This window comes from Genypterus blacodes, unplaced genomic scaffold (assembly GCF_046128005.1).
Source record: "Genypterus blacodes isolate CSIRO-AG114 ecotype Tasmania unplaced genomic scaffold, CSIRO-AGI_Gbla_v1 ptg000133l_1, whole genome shotgun sequence".
NCBI lineage: Eukaryota > Metazoa > Chordata > Actinopteri > Ophidiiformes > Ophidiidae > Genypterus > Genypterus blacodes.
In genome coordinates, this window is record NW_027466935.1 from 7,979,904 (window position 1) to 7,996,581 (window position 16,678).

The 16,678-nt window shown below is 43.7% G+C and overlaps 2 protein-coding genes across 4 annotated transcripts in view; both read left to right on the top strand.

The window, feature by feature from the left end:
- Positions 1-4,074: 4,074 nt before the first annotated feature.
- On the top strand, positions 4,075-12,684 carry slc26a1 (solute carrier family 26 member 1). 2 transcript variants are annotated; one of them, XM_076164358.1, is made up of 8 exons: positions 4,075-4,206; positions 8,487-8,969; positions 9,072-9,284; positions 9,359-9,605; positions 9,691-9,922; positions 10,022-10,205; positions 10,309-10,596; positions 10,667-12,684. In XM_076164358.1, the coding sequence occupies exons 2-8, from the start codon at positions 8,562-8,564 to the stop codon at positions 11,225-11,227; spliced, it is 2,133 nt and encodes a 710-aa protein (XP_076020473.1). In that variant the 5' UTR covers positions 4,075-4,206; positions 8,487-8,561; the 3' UTR covers positions 11,228-12,684. The 2 variants fall into 2 exon arrangements, with proteins under 2 accessions (XP_076020473.1, XP_076020474.1); XM_076164359.1 differs by lacking the exon at positions 4,075-4,206 and adding an exon at positions 5,842-6,259.
- Positions 12,685-15,075: 2,391 nt separating this feature from the next.
- The window catches only part of LOC143011342 (anthrax toxin receptor 2-like), a 54,562-nt gene continuing 52,959 nt past the window's right edge, over positions 15,076-16,678 (top strand). The window contains exons 1-2 of one of the 2 annotated variants that reach the window (XM_076164181.1): positions 15,076-15,403; positions 15,995-16,066. In XM_076164181.1, coding sequence (XP_076020296.1) covers positions 15,261-15,403; positions 15,995-16,066 — 215 coding nt within the window. In that variant the 5' untranslated portion in view covers positions 15,076-15,260. The remainder of the gene's footprint in view (positions 15,404-15,994; positions 16,067-16,678) is intronic. The other variant, XM_076164180.1, reaches the window with a different exon arrangement.

Genomic DNA, 16,678 nt, shown 5'->3' on the forward strand with positions numbered 1-16,678 from the left:
TTTTTATGCTCATTCATCTTCCTTTCTTCCATATTTACTGGAATCTGCGTTTCGTCTGGACACTCCTGTCATCTGGAGCTTCTGCATCCCACAAAACATCCACATCACACCAGTGTTAACTTATTATCAAAACTTATTATTTCTATTGTCAGTGCACAACCTCAACTTCCAACTTCAAAAGACAACAAGCTAAACAAATGTCTGTTCCACTGTGTATTTCATGTTTACTGTGTGTGTCTGTGTGTGCTGGAGGCGACAAATAAATATGTGGTTTGAGAACATTTTGATGTCACCTTGATGAGATTATGGAAGAGAAGTATTTTACAGGAGAAGTCGCTCACATGAGGGCGTGCAAACAGTCTATCCACATACGTTTGACATCAATAACACCTTTGTCCTCTCCTATCTGGGAACCTCACGGATCACTTGTGCTGCCCTCTCCTGGTTCCTATCAGAGGAGACATGACATCAGCATCAATAACTGTCATGCTGGTTCTGCTCCACTTTCCCTAGGAGTCCCCCTTGGCGCGATGCTTGGTCCTCCCATCTTTGTCCTCCACACGCTCCCTGTTGGCAGTATCATCTGTCATCATGACCTCTGTTGTTACTGCTATGCTGATGACGTTCATCTTATCACCACATACGTCACTGAGATTCCAGCTATCTCACACTCACTCTTGGTTCACATTGACAGACCAGTTTGATTTGAGGTCCACCTAGGGGTCTCAACTTCCATTTTTGGCATACGTTTGTCCTTTCTGTGTGCTTGCATGTTCTCCCTGTGTCTATGTGGGTTTCCTCCAGTTATCCCGTTCTCCTCCATCATCAAAAAGCGCTTAATGAGGTTAATTACTCCTGCCATTACCCTTGACTAAGGCACTAGTCTATAGCTCTGGTGTTGGTCCCCGGGGCTCCGCTCCTAATAGTAAGGATGGGTTAAAAGCAGAACACAAATTTCGTCTGAGCTTTGAAATGACAATAGAGTAAATCTTCTTGTTCTCGGTGTGAGGAAGTCTTAGTGCATTTCCCGTCGATGGCTCACACTTATTCACAGCTTATAATTTGATTATGATTATGAGGTGCAGGATGAGCTTTGTGTGATCCCCTCCAGTTGCCAATAAGACAATTGAGCGTCAAGCACAGACTCTAAAATTATTCTGTGTGGGCCCAAACACATTTTAACGACGCTTCATTATTGTTGAAATTGGCAGGCGGCAATTACACACAAAGCTCCTCGTCAGGAAGGCTGTTTGGTGACAGCCAACACGATTATCCCCAATCATCCCCTCAGCTACCCAGAACAATCTCTGTGTTGATTTGCTGGAGTGATTGACACCGACGCTGCATCCGCCGGACATTAACCCATCAGTGAAAGTCAGGCTGTTTACATGAGCTGTATCCAGACATAATCAACTCGTAATCAAGCATATCCACTACTGGACTCCACTGCATTACTGATGTGCGTAACAACATCTGAAATGACGAAGATATTCCTGCAGAGAGGACATCATCATCATCAGAATGTAAAAACTTAATATCTGCTCATATAAAAAGGTTTTTGGGATGAGGTACAGTTTTAATGTGTGATGAGGTAAAAGGATATTTGTGTAAGCACACCTTACAATTTCAGTTTCCCGATTTCATCCAGTGTGTCAGGTCGAACGTGCTACCGGCTTTTCGCCACTAGAGGCCACTGCAATACTACCATCTGAAATTGCTGTCTCAAAGAAACAGTCTGGGTTTATAAGTCATATTGGTGAAAAAAAGGATTTTGAAACTTAACTGTCTTTCACTGTATACACTCATTTGTAAGTTGTACCTTTAAATAAACGCACACAACTGTTAATTGCTTTTATTTGATTTTTATATCTGTATTTCTACATTTTATACATTTTTAAGTTGAGTTAAGTTTGTATGCTTTAACAACAACAATTAGATTTCACCTCATCTGTGCTTAGTTAAGAAGTTATCAAACACTTAACATTTAAATTTAAAAAAGAAATAAAGACACATTTGTGATTTCTGACTTTGCTTTTTTTATTTAGCAGTTACCATGTGCAAACTGTTTACAGCTGTTGATTATATTTAGAAATATATTATAATACATTTACATAATACAAGTCTAAGTGCTAAGTCTGAAAATGAGACAAACAAAGCGAGAGTGAATGAAAAGCAGAGATATGAAATGACAGTTTATGCTCAAATATAATTTGGATGGGAGGTCTGATCCAAACCCCACAGGAACAAGTAACAACAGATCTCTGCACGCTAACAGTCGTCACTTGATCTGATGTGGTTGTAGTTTACCAAATGTGTCACACGGCAGCTGAGAGCAAAGAGTAATGTAACTACTTTATTGGCATATAAAAGAAAAGGAGAGTCGGCTCAGTCACGTGTGTGTGTCACAAATCAGATCTTGTGTCTAAGAAATGGAGCTGATCCATTTATTACAATCAGAAACATTTACATAATCATATTCACTGTGTGCTTCCTAAGACACAATGCTGCTCTGATCGCGTCATCTTGTTCTCATAAAAACTGTAATTTTATTACTTTACACATAAAAAAACATTTGAATATGTTGACAGTTTGCCACTGGTTTCTTTCCTGGAACGAATAAGGTGTGAAAACTGCGGACAGAGGAGAGCAGACCTGTAGGACAAAAATATTGTTACTATAAAGCTCAGCATAGCTACACGTCTACATCCACTCTGACTTTGTCCTGCAGTGCATCAACATGTTTATGCTGCTTTTAGCTTTATAAAACAATATATAACCAAAGTGGAGGATTACATGTTACAAAGGTCAAGAAACACAGATAACTCTGAATATCAATCGTGTGAGAAGGGGCAACACCACCTGGTCGTGCTGAGCTGATGGTTTTATAGCTTAACCTTAGTCAAACACTCTTTAAATGTGCTTACACTGGGGAAAGTGATAAGGGCCTTAAAGAAAAGTGTGTGTGTTTTGTTTTTTTCATACATTTTAACTGATGAATGGGTGATCCTACACCCAAGGAGTTAATGAGTAAAAGGGGCCTCAGTACTCTGATGAAATATATAAATTGTAAATGCTGGTGAAAATGTACAATCTTGTCTTTTCTTTTCTAGATTTAAGAAAAACAAGAGCTTCTATCTCCTCGTGTGGAATTGTGTCCTAATATTGAAGCCAGTAAGCACAAACTGCACTGTAGTGACCAGTTCATCCACTTCAACTGATTCTGCTAATGTACATTTTTCTACATTGCGTTTTTGTAATTGTGCATTCCAGGTAACATCAACCAATAAGTGAAAAGAATCCACAGAAAGAATCAAGGTTCTTCTGTGAGGGAGTGGGAGGTTAAAGGGTTAAAGTACTCATACAGTACACAACCTTAGTTTGCTTTAAGTAGACATGCATTAAGTAAATAGCGGTCAGGTGATGTACACACACACACACATACACACACACACACACACACCATTCACTTTCATTTCTTCCTGGCTCATAGTTTGTGCCTAAATGCAAATATAAATTCCAATTTTAATGCTTCAAATGTTTACAATCCGTATTAAGAAAAGCCCTGAGCTGTGTGAAGAAGCGTCCAGTACTCATCTTCATCATGAGCAGCCTCATCTTCAACCACCAGCTCATTTTCAGTTGCAGTTGTTAACACTCCCTTAATACAAACATGAAAACTATAATACCGCATTTCAACCTTAACCAAACACCTTACCACTTTACTAATGCCTTAGAGCCTAAAAAATTAACCTGAAAATATAATAATAATAATTATAAAGGAATTTAAATGTACTTATATTTATATGAAAACGTGGCTGAAATTACGACATCGGCATCAAGTCAGGTCCGCTACTATTATGATTTAATATGTAGTGGAAAAGTGGAAAAGAATTCCATATTCTCACACACGGAGCTTAGTTGCCATGGTAACCACCACCCGCAGTCACCACACCCCCCCGCCCCCTCTCTCTGTCTGCCTCGCCGTCTCTCCCCTCCCCCCCTCCTCTCTGCTCGCCTGTACAGAAGATGAGATGCAGAGAGCTGCTCCCATCATGCTTTGCGGTAGGAAACAGGAAGAAGCCATAGGCAGCCAGCGAGCAGCAGAGTGGACAGGGGGAGGGGGGGCGGACACTGTTGATGCTGGATATGGAGGCAGCAGTCAGGGAGGGATGGATGTTGCCGTCAGGTCACGCTCCTTTTCCCTGGGTGAGTCTCTCATTTCTGCTCCTTTTGTCTCTTAAAACTAACCAGCACACCCCCCCACACACACACTGTTGAACTGCAGGCGGGCAGCGGATGGATGCTGCTGCCGGATTTAAAGGGCCGGCGCTCTAATCCTCTCAGATGGGTCAGGCTGAGTTGATTGCATGGAGAAGTCTGTGGACAGGAGACCACACACACAAAGAGACTAAGCTTGTCAGAACAAATGTGACCCAAGTATAAACTGTGACTAAACTGCATTAAAGGAAGACACAGACGTGAACTGCCATGATTTCACACTAACGTCCACAGTGATGGAATTCAAACCCAACACACAATGAACAGAGGGAGGCAGACTCACTTACAACCCATACATACACATGAATACCCACACACTCACTCACATGCTGTTTTTATGATTTTGAAACACACCAACACATCTGACACAGCTGATTGTTTCTCAAACTGTGCTACATGTACCAGTGTTTGTATTAGTTTCAGGGTGTTTGTTTGTGTTGATAGCTCAGTTTGTGCACTGTGAGCCTCTGCAGTGTATGTCCTGATGTAGGCTCTCTCTGTTTACCATTTCAACCCAGATTCCAGATTAATGTACATGACAGAAGGGCAAAGTTGAAGCACCCAGAATTGCTAACTTATTATATTGAATGATTGACACCAACTTTGCTATGTCAGTATAAGCGTATAGACTGCATGACTGTGATGTGATGTGAGCGTCTCACAGAGGTGCCACGTGTCAAACAGGAGGAACGCTCACAAGCTGCTTTACATCAGCCTGATTGAAGCCCACCAGGTGCCACCAATTACACCTAACGGCCCCACAAACATACAGCAAACACATGGAAACCCAAACCCAAATCTGACCTTCATGAAAGTTTGAATAACACAAAGTAAGCACATGGTTTTCAACTCCAAAATAAACGGCACAAATTAGTTTAGAGAACATTCTACTACTTCAACGATTCAACTTCAACAATGGATGACAAATTAAAGGAAAAGACCATTTTAGATGTCGTGGTAAGGTGTTGAACCTTTCTGGGGTCATTCGTGGAGTCTGAAAACGATGGAAATTAGTCATTGGATCTCAACCCAACCGACCCAGTGAGGCCGACGGGCTTTCCGCCTCCATCATCCAAACAAATAATGGATCATCATTTAGAGGGGACAGTGTCTGCCCGTGCGGTTAAGCCCCGGAGTCTTTGGTGCTTTATGTTTGTTTTTCCTTTAATTTGTAATCCATCTCTACGGACGCAAGAGCCAAAAAACAGAGGGACATCATGTTGAAGTTGTCAATGACCAGAGTTCAGAATTCTGGTCGCATTCCGTCTTGTTTATCCTTCCACAATTTTGTCCTTGATTCCCAACGAAGGGAGCGGACTCCAGGTGTGCGGTTGCCTTTAGAATCAACCACCTTGGGTCATTTCGGAGTCGACAAAGTAGACTCACACTGAGTAATCGTTTGCGTTGGTTTCATTCTTTAGTCCCACCGATAGATAACGATGTCTTGCTTAACAGTTGTTTGCTCCCATGCTCATTTTCACTTTGCACAGGATCACAGGCTCAGAACTCCAGTTTAACTCTAACCGGACAGTTAAACCCTGTGTAAATACAAAAGAGCAAGTGATACAGACACACAATAGTTTGCTATTCCCGCCCTTTCCGTGTGATAAAGCCAATTGGAAACGAGTTTTGAAGAGCAAGGGACTCATCTCATCTTTATCCTGCGTAGATCAAACCGGCACTTCCTATGGTGTAAATGCTTAGAGGACATTAGAGAGAGAGCGAAAGAGAGAGGGAGGGAGAGAGAGAGAGAGAGAGAGAGAGAGAGAGAGAGAGAGAGAGAGAGAGAGAGAGAGAGAGAGAGAGAGAGAGAGAGAGAGAGAGAGAGAGAGAGAGAGAGAGAGAGAGAGAGAGAGAGAGAGAGAGAGAGAGAGAGAGAGAGAGAGAGAAAGAGGGAGGGAGAGAGAGGTTGAGGCGGCTATCTTGGATGTTGAAAACAGGTTTGACACGTCTTTGGTCCTGCAGTAGTTGAGAGCAGCAGGTGAGTACATTTGGGATTCTAACAAGCAGCAATAGGAAGCAGACAAAGTCACGTTGCTTCATTGGCCGGGCGACCATTTGTATGTAAGTGAAGGTCCATCTGCAAATGGACTGCTGAGGTGCATTGACTCTATTAAGATTTAAGTCCCTACAGTGGGATATTCTTGTTCCTTTTCCACCTCTGACTATTTATTTTATATTATTTCAGTTTGGTTGTTTGTTAGATTTGCAACTGATGTTTGATGATAATGACTGAAATATGTTTTGAAACTGTTGGTACTGATCTTCAAATGTACTTGAGGTTGGACGAATGTGCGGTTCTTGTCCACTCTGCAGAGTTTATTGGCTTCTCCTTGGTCATCAACACAATGACTTTGCTGGATCAGCTCTTGTAGCTACCTTATCATAATTTATTGCTGGTGTTTGCAAGGTAATAGAAACAAGACGGATACAACAAGGCACTCAGCAAACGCCTTACTTTGTAGTCCTTGAATTGGTCCTGTGACACTTTTGCCACATTCAAGACGAAATCAAGCCAAAGTTCCTCACTGATGCATCTCAGCGTGAGCCAGAGCTTATTTCTCTTTTTGGCATTTTACAAGACTTGAATGGACAAAGATTTCATTGAGACCAAAGATTAACTCTCCACGCCAGAAACCAACCACTCAGGTCATGTCTAAGCAGTGATGGGGGGCTTTTATGTCACATGATGAAGGGCGACAGCATCGATTAGGGACGGTCGCAGAAACGGCTTGAATCAATTGTTTTTGTGCTGTTCTGGGCTGACAGTGAATTATTTTTTAGACTTTGGTTCCTTAAACTCTGGGGTGTGACTCCTGTCGTGCTCAGCACTTACTCAGGTGTGTGTGTTTGTCTGTGGTTGAAAGAGAGCAGTGTTGAGCGGACACTTCTCAGCCACTTGGATCGGCGTTGAACAGCAACACACTGTTCTTGGTCCCCACTCACTCACCCACTGCACTGCTTTCATTTTCTTTCAGTGGATTGATCCCCTTTTTTCTGTTTCTTTACTCTTTGTCTGATCAAAAAGCAAAAAAAGTGGCACAAAATATGCTGGCTGCAAGAGGGCGTGGCCTAAATGCAGCCAATCCCAAGATCCTGATGTTATTACAGCGCCACCATCAGTTCTGCTGGTATTTCTATTTTTGCATAAGTAGTAAGCGCAAATGTGCACCAAATTTTGTAACACTCAACTTATTCATTTCCCCCTTAGCTGCAGCTTACTGTCTTTCACATGTTGTGTTTCCCCCATTGAATGTGAACAATTGCTGTTAAATGAAACTGGTCAAACAAAACAAAACAAAAGAAGAAGAAACCCTGAAGGGAGTCGAGTGCCTACGGCCCTGCAGGAAACCACAATCACAGCACATGCCGGGGTGATGCCAGTGAGATTGCTGATGCTGATAAGACGTTCGTTAGTGTTTTATAAATTAATATGAGCCGTTATCTCAGCCGGTACAGAACTACTGCTGCAAACACGTAACCACGACAACAAGTAAGGCCTGTAGGCAAGTCATAGGACCCAAAACACAACAACAGTCAGGTGCAAATGGTGCAACTGTTCTGTCTTCATCCACATTGAATCTTCTGTTACCAACAGGTTCAGTTACCAAACACGGCCTCACTAAACTCCATCCCTGCACTCAGGTATCCATGGTGCTGCAATGTGGTTGTTTGTGTAACAAGCTCTGATGGCTGAGATCTGTGTTTAATGACTGTTGTCAGCATTTATGACAATATGTTATGTTGGAGGGAAGTGTGTGTGTAGCACTGCTGGAGTGTGTTCTGAATCACTAGATTGTCTTTTAAAGGGACAACAAATCCAATATCAATATTGACTCATTTGATCCCACATAGTGATTTCCTCTGTCGGTTTGGTGAGAAAGGGAATGATGGTGTTAAATGTTGGAAAAGTACAGGAACATTCAGCAGGATTCATTTATTTTGGAACTCTTTGTATTCAGTTGATTGATTTACGAGTTCACATGTGAGACGTTCATACTGTCTCTGGCATTTAGAGGCAACACACAGAGGGAAAAGCTCTAGAATTCATATAAACTGTGGTGAACAATGGAAATGACTTCATTTCCCTTTTTGGTTTCTTTTAGTCACAAACATTCACCGTATGTTTGTGTCTCTGTGTCCTGTTCCGTACGTCTTCCTCTCCTCTCTGTATTTCTCTTCCATGCACAATGATGGCGACCTCGCAGGAGCACAGTTGATCTCTTCCTCCTTCACCCTGCTCCTTCTTCTCGCCGTGCTGCCTCCTCTTCTCGCCCACCACCATGGAGGAGGTCACCAAGGTCACAGACACTACAGAGGCGCTTCCGCATCTGCTGGAGCGCCGCGTTCGCCGGAGACAGTCCACGGTTTCAGCCCTCAAATCCAAGCTGAAGGACAGCGTGAGTTGCTCCGTACCCAAAGTGCGAGCCACTCTGTCCGGGTTCTTCCCTGTGGTGCGCTGGCTTCCTAAGTACAAGCTGAAGGAGTATATCTGGGGTGACGTGATGTCCGGGCTGATTGTGGGGATTATCTTGGTTCCGCAAGCCATTGCTTACTGTCTGCTGGCAGGAGTGGAGCCTATCTACGGCTTATACACTTCATTTTACGCAAACATCATCTACTTCCTGATGGGGACGTCCAGACATGTGTCAGTTGGGATCTTCAGCCTGATGAGCCTGATGGTGGGCCAGGTAATCCAGTATAATGCTGATATGAAAGTAGATAATGTCAAGAATTGCTCTGGAGTTGCCAGATGTGTCCAGCTTTTGCCGATGATGTCCTCTTGTCCCTAGGTGGTGGACAGGCAGGTGTACCTTGCAGGTTTTGACCTCAATGACGATTCCGGCTCTGCAACGGTCAGTCCCAGTGCGTTCAACAGCTCGGTGGGCACCAACCTGTCAGCCAGTGAGCAAGTCATCATGGAGCTGATGGGCTTCGAGTGTGGAAAGGAGTGTTACGCTATCAGTGTCGCAACTGCTCTCACCCTCCTCGCTGGCATCTATCAGGTAAATTTAGATGCTCTAAACTCTAAGGTACGAGATGTATCTTCTGGATACATTCTTCCGATCCCTCTGTCCAGGTCCTGATGGCCGTGTTCCGGCTTGGCTTCGTCTCCATCTACCTTTCGGGGCCCATGCTGGACGGCTTTGCCACAGGAGCGTCCTTCACTATCCTGACCGTGCAAGCTAAATACCTGCTGGGGCTGAAGATTCCTCGCCACCAGGGCTACGGCACCGTGGTCGTCACGTGGATAAACATATTCGCCAACATTCACAAGACCAACCTGTGTGATCTCATCACCAGCGCCATCTGCATCACGGTTTTAGGTAAAGACGCTTATGGCTTCTGTACCATCACCTATTTGATTCTTCTGCATGGTTGATGTGGAATGTTAACACTTTTTTATTATAGTGGCAGGGAAGGAGATCCAGGAACGCTTCAAGGATCGTCTGAAGATCCCTCTGCCGACGGAGCTCATCGTGGTGGCAGGAGCTACACTTGCCAGTCACTTTGGTGATCTGAATGGCCAATATGCCTCCAGTGTGTCTGGTCACATTCCCACAGGGTTCATCCCTCCCAGGGTGCCCAACCTCACTCTGATGCAACAGGTCGCTCTAGATGCCATCCCTCTGGCTGTCATTAGGTAGAGAGGACTACTTTACCAGCACATTACAACAATGCTCACATTGGCTCCTTTCAATCTTCCATCAACATGCATCTCTGTTGAAATTCTCTCTTTCAGTTTTGCCTTCACAGTGTCGCTCTCTGAGATGTTTGCCAAGAAAAATGGCTACACAGTTCGACCCAACCAGGAGATGCTGGCCATCGGCTGCTGTAACATCCTCCCCTCCTTCTTCCACTGTTTCACCACCAGTGCAGCGTTGGCAAAAACCATGGTGAAGGATTCCACCGGCTGCCAGACACAGGTGAGCGTTTGTGTGTTGCAATGACAGAGGGATTACCTTAACTAGGGTATTGATTTTAAAATCTTAAACTCCATTTCTGCTTCTCCTTCATTCTCTCCATCAGATATCCAGTCTGATCAGTGCGCTGGTCGTGCTGCTCGTCCTCCTCTTTTTTGCACCTTTCTTTTACGCGCTCCAGAAGTGCGTCCTTGCCTGTATCATCATTGTCAGCCTCCGGGGGGCATTGAGGAAGTTCCGAGACGTCCCTTCTAAATGGCGAGCCAGCCGGAACGACGCCGTAGTTTGGATCGTGGCCGCGGCTGCCACGGCTCTGATCAGCGTGGAGCTGGGCCTGCTGGTGGGAGTCATCTTTTCTATGCTGTGTGTCATCTTTAAGAGCCAGAACCCCAAGGTGAGGAAATGTTTGTTTATGATATCATGAAAATGCAACTGTTATAACATATCTTCCATTCTGATGTCAGGTGTCTCTCCTGGGCCGAGCGGACAGCACTGAGCTTTACGAGGACATGGAGGAGTACAAGAACCTCACAGCGCCGCCTCAAATTCAGGTTTTCCGCTTCCAGGCTCCTCTGTATTACGCCAACAAGGAAACCTTCCTAAAGTCCCTCTACAAAGCTGTAAGGGTGGAGCCTTTCTTGGAACTGACCAGAAGGAGGAAGACGCTGAAGAAGGCCTCCAAGCTGGCCGAAGCCGAAGAAAATAAGAACAATGGCGGCATCGCTGCAGGGCTCATGTTGGATTTCCATACGATAGTCTTAGACTGCTCCGCCATCTCGTTCATAGACTCCACCGGCATGGCCACGTTTATAAGCTTGACTAAGGACTATAGAGAGATCGGAGTGCGTGTGGTCCTCGCCGGATGTAACACTTCAGTGGTCGATGCTTTGCTCAAAGGAGGCTTCTTCGGGAAGGGTGACAAAGACATGGACTGCTTACTGTTTCACAGCGTTCATGCTGCAGTTCTCCATGCGAACAGCAGGGCGGCAGCACAGGACAGCAGGTCAGAGATCAGTGTGGTATAGAGAGCAGGGAAGAGAGCAGAAGGTTAAGGTGATTTTCACTGAATTGGAACATTAAACCCTTCTCCTTATCTTTCCTCTTTCCTCCCTCAAGCTAAATTACATTTATTAAAACCAGGGTCTTCTTTTGGGCTTGTGTTGTTGTGAGGGTGCCGCCTCATTAAAGATGCAGTATCACTGTTAATATTCTAGCATACATCCAACAAGGAGTAATCCCTGACTCTGCACAGCGCCCTCTACAGCCACAAAACCAACTCGCAAACTGATTTGTGCCCCCAAGTTGAAACAAACAGCCTTGTTCAGGTCGGTAAACAGCGCCCTCTCTCAACCATGAAGTCACATTTCCTAGCAGGATGGAGGCCGTAGGTGAGGAAGAGAGGAGGTAACTGTAAGCAAGTCAAATGAAACACACTTCTAGGGTAAACACTGTTGCTTTTAAAGCTTTTCATAACACTTCTCGGAACCTCTGCATCTTCTCTGGACGTCCAAAACAAGATTGACACATTTCCTCAAACTTTTCTCTCTTCCTCTCACTCTCTTGACAACAACAGCAACAACACCAGGTGCCTCAGAAATGTATCATATGTCACATTTGACCAAACTGATGCCACGTTTGGTTTCAGTGCTTCAGTCAAAGGTCAAACGTGATGGAAGACCAGACTGAAAACTTTGTGAAATCGCTGCTCGTGATGTGTTTTCAAGCTGACGGTGCCAACAAAGGCATTACGACACCAACGTGTGATGTCAACAAGCCAAGTGCTGCTGAAATGGCTGTATTTAGATGTATAGATCTTCTAATTCTGCATCATCACACACTTATTTTGATATATTTTTGTTGCATTTCTTACTTCAACCCAAATCAGTACATTAATTACAAAGGAGTACAGATTTAAGGAAACGTCTCTAGATGTTTATTTTGATGTAGTGTGACATTCAACACTGCCTTAATACTTAATACTTGAATTAACTTGTGTGTATGAGAACAGACTGACAATTATCACATGGAGCCAATAAAGATAAATGTTTCTTATGCCGCCTGGGGACGAACGCAAGTAGCACAACATTGAAAACTTGGAGATAACCGTTGTTTCTTTTAGTGATTAACTCTGTCGTCCATTATAGAATTCTGTGGCAACAGAGGAGAACAGAAGTCGTTATTGTGAATTTAGTATCTGACATTTTGGTCCATTGTGAACTCATTTGGAGAATATCAGATTAACATATATATATATAATATCAGTTTATCATCCAAAGTGGGTTTTTTTTATACACAGCTGAGTTCTGGATCCACTTCTCCTCTTCCCATCTGACAGTGCTGGATAGTGTTGTTACTTTTGTCCCTTTGTGTACTTTTTGTAAGGGTGTTGGAACTGCATTTTGTAGTTTTTACAGTGTTTTCGAAATATTGTTTATACTGAACCTTTTTGATAAAATCTGAATAAACAACAGCTTTGATTCTATTAGTTGTTACTTTTAATTTGCCTGCCTCAACTTCATATAACAGAAGGCTTTCTATTCTATTCTCTATTCCATCCTACAGTGCTCTTTCAAATAGATAATGTGGGATTTGTTGCCACACTATGCAGTCCCAGCAAATTTATTCAAGGCCGACGGTAAAACCACAAGGGGCCCGTATCCTCAACGCAAATCATATGCTTCACTTACACAAATATCCATTACTGCATGAGGTAATATACAGACACCATATCATTTACTCCCATAATTACACTTTCAAAACCACACACTCAGCGGCCCACCTGACTCTGGATGACAGCACCTTGAGCTTAAAATTTGGCTTAAAACATGGATGTTGTTTATACACTCATTCTAATTTACATGCAAAGGAGTCTGTTTATGCTGAGGGGCTGACTGTGAAAATGTTATATGACCTTTGACCTGCTGAGTCACCTTGGGGCCACCACATTTAATAAGCTGGTGACTTTCTAATGGCTAACCGAAGTAAATCAGTGACACATCCACAGAGTGCGAGAGCCTCCATAAAGCCCAAACATACGTGGTTTAGGTGAACCAGAAACTCTTAATTGCCCGATGAAGTTTTGCCTGTTAACAATCAATTTCACGACCATACATTGGATAAACTGGGCCTGTGTGGAGCCCAGCAGACACTAAAATATAGTATAGACAGCGCTGATTTGCACGTTCAGGGGACAAGACGTGTTCTGAAGTATAATTCAGCCTAATGTGACGTCAGCGTGTTTGAAAAGCTCCAACTCACCAAAACAGGGAACCAAAAATTGATTTATAACTATCTTTGAATGCAGTGTGGTAACAAATCTAGAAACATTTCCTCACAACTCTGCTGGTTTCAAAGAGGCATTTGTACATCAATGCTGCCCTCTATGGTTCATTGAGGTGAATGACAAGACCAACAACACAGCAGATTGCAGGCTGGCCCTGATAATCAAATGAAGTTTAACCCACTGCATTTAGCAAATAATGACGTCATGATGATGCTATGATAAAGGGGGAATAAACCACCTGGAGCTTTTTAATTTAGAAATCAAAAACACATGGGAAAAAACAAATATGTTGCAGCCCGGCTATAGATGACCTTTTATAGGCCGATGTTGAAGGTCAGGATGTGTTGTTGCATTAAAAATAAAACCATAACGAAGGAAAATAAACCATAAACATTCATTCATCTTCGATCATCATCTTCATAACCACCCTCCTCTGGAGCGGCCTGCAGATCCCTGCAAACTGCAAACAACATGGCCTTGTTTGTCAGTGACTTACTGCTTTTTGTCCTGATTCCGATCCAGATTTCGTTCCCCCTAAGCAATGAAATGAAGCCCGTTGGGATGCGACTGGCAGCCAGCACGCGGTGTTATAGCACATCATTAAACAACAACCGTGCAACGTGTCTGCGCTATCACACTGATGATGTGGTGCTGCGTCTCTGAGGAGGGGTTTTCCTCACTGAATTCTGATTATTTGGAGGTGGGTGGACATTCACAGATGTGAGGGGAGGATTGATTACAAACCCTCCCTGTTGCTTATTAAAAAAGGATTGGATTTCAGTTATTTGGGAGGAGACGTTCTGGATGAGATTTAGCAGAAAAGTCACTTGGACGTAGCGAGAGCGTTGTGTTCAGCTCTAAATCCATCTGTAACAGATTTACAGGAACAGGATGCACTTATTGGTCCACGAGTGCAGTGGAATACTGGAGTGGAAAATTATTGAGTGAAGATGAATCAGTGAGCAATGAAACGAGTCACTGAGAAAAAGCTGAGAAAACCCTTAAAACTATAATGGCTACATACTACTGGCTAATAGTGAACAATGTCTATCAAGATTGATCGATACTTAGAGAATGTAAGTTTTTTTTTATCTCATGACGGTTAGATGTAATAGTTTGTTATTGTTGTTGTTTTTAAATCTACGTTTCCATTTCTGTTATTCCTTCTGTTATTTACTCATCCGATGACTTGTTGCTCTGGCTGCTTCAGGTCATCTCGCAGATGACCGGAAACCGGAAGTGTATGCCGTCAAAACAAAATAATCAAAGGCTTAATGTTTTGTTAAATGCGGATTCTGTATTGTACTTTGACAATAACTGGTTTAAACGTTTTTGTTTTTTTTTGTTTAATATACAAACAAACAACTAATTGAAATTCACATAATTTACTCACGAGTATCACAATGTAAAAACACTACATTACAAGTATGTATAAGGTAAGTTCTGAGGTACTGCAAGCAAATCTGTGTATTATTGATGCATAAGTGTGTGTGTGTGTGTGTGTGTGTGCGTGTGTGTGTGTGCGCGTGCGTGCGTGCGTGTGTGCGTGCGTGTGTGTAGCAGCTGTCTGCCCTGCCCAGTTTATTTCATCATCAGCCCGTGATATGAATGCGCACATCCCGTATGAATCCCGCGCACATACACTCACTCACACACACACAAGCGGCTGTTCCAACATGAGGTCCGCGGGCTGACGCCGGGGTCGCTACTCCGCTGGATGATTCCGTTACTTCCCGATACCAAGCGGAGATGAAATGCTATGAAACACACGGAGCATGGAGCGAACATGGACCTGGCGCAGAACCTTCTTCTTCCACCTCCTCCTCTTCCTCCTCAGCGTGTCCGTGCCTCCGTGTGTGTGTGAGGACGATGACGCGTCCTGCGATGGAGCCTTTGATATTTACTTTGTATTAGACAGGTGAGTTGCTTGTGTGTGCGTGTGTGTGTTTGTGTGTGAGTATGTGTGTGTGTGGCTCGTTGCTCTTCGCTCCTCTCCATGTATGGACGTGTTCGGTTCGTTTCCCCGCTGCTATAGCGACGCTTTCACTCACTGCACTGATTTTCCCCCTTAACTATCTCATGCTCTTCTACTCTCATTTTATTAAGTTGTTGTTACACACATTCGTGCAAATAAGTCACATAATAAACAGTTTGTGTGCGTGTGTGTAGTCAGTAAAGGAGAACTGCAGAAATGTGACACATAAAGTTAAGTACTTCAGCTTTAATTGACTCTCTTACTCACTAATGGATTACAAACTGGGCACAGCTGCAGAGGTCCAAAGTCATGATGGACTCTGTCAACAACATGTTTACATTTATTTCCCTACAATAACTCAATAACAATAGGGGAGTAAATCCTTAATTCATGATGAGATGCAGCTCTTTTTAAACACAGAGTGGTTGGCCTCAATCTGCCTTTGGCTTCGGCTATGAATAAATATAAGTTAAAATGTTGACGGTCTTCTGCGTTGTGTTTGGTTCCTGTGTGTGTGTGTGTGTGTGGCTGCAGGTCGGGCAGTGTGGCGGATCACTGGGACGAGATCTATGGATTTGTGGAGCAGCTCACCAATAGGTTTGTCAGGTAGGTAAAGTGTCATTAGACTGGAACGATGACGTCATCCTAAGAACCTAAACACACGGCCGCAGAGGTAAACGAGGCGCACAGCAGACGGCCAAACAGGCCGGTGGTCTTTAAATGACATTTACATTAGAAACCGTTGTGAGTATAAAGTCGGGCTGGTCTGGTCTATTTCAGGCCTCACACACACACATCCAGCCAATGCCACCAACTGTTCTAGATCCCCTTTGGGAAATGGTGTGGCGTATGTGTGTGTGTGTGTGTGTGTGTGTGGGATATCTTTAGTCCTAATAGCGGGTTGCTAAATATAACAACACCCGGCCAGATGTTGAAGTTGGTACTGACCACCACAGGCCGCATGAGACAACCCCCCCCCCCTTCACAGCCCAGAGGGGTAGAGCAATAGAGCAAGGCATTAATAGAGACAGGATGAGGGGTTCCATTTCCTCTCTGGTGGTCTGGACTGGGTGGAGACGGACAATAACATTCACAGCTTCATACAGAAGCATATGTTACAGAAATGAAGTGACTCTGTGTTATGTTAAGTTACTTTATGTTCATGCACTTTGTGATGTCACTGGATGTTGTGTTTGTAGTTAAGTATCTTGAGATTAT

Bases quoted from the DNA above. Each gene is read 5' to 3' on its own strand.
- slc26a1 (XM_076164358.1), top strand. From the start codon at position 8,562: ATGGAGGAGGTCACCAAGGTCACAGACACTACAGAGGCGCTTCCGCAT. The intron at 8,970-9,071 runs GTAATCCAGTAT...TCTTGTCCCTAG, and splicing joins TGAGCCTGATGGTGGGCCAG to GTGGTGGACAGGCAGGTGTA. The intron at 9,285-9,358 runs GTAAATTTAGAT...CCCTCTGTCCAG, and splicing joins TCCTCGCTGGCATCTATCAG to GTCCTGATGGCCGTGTTCCG.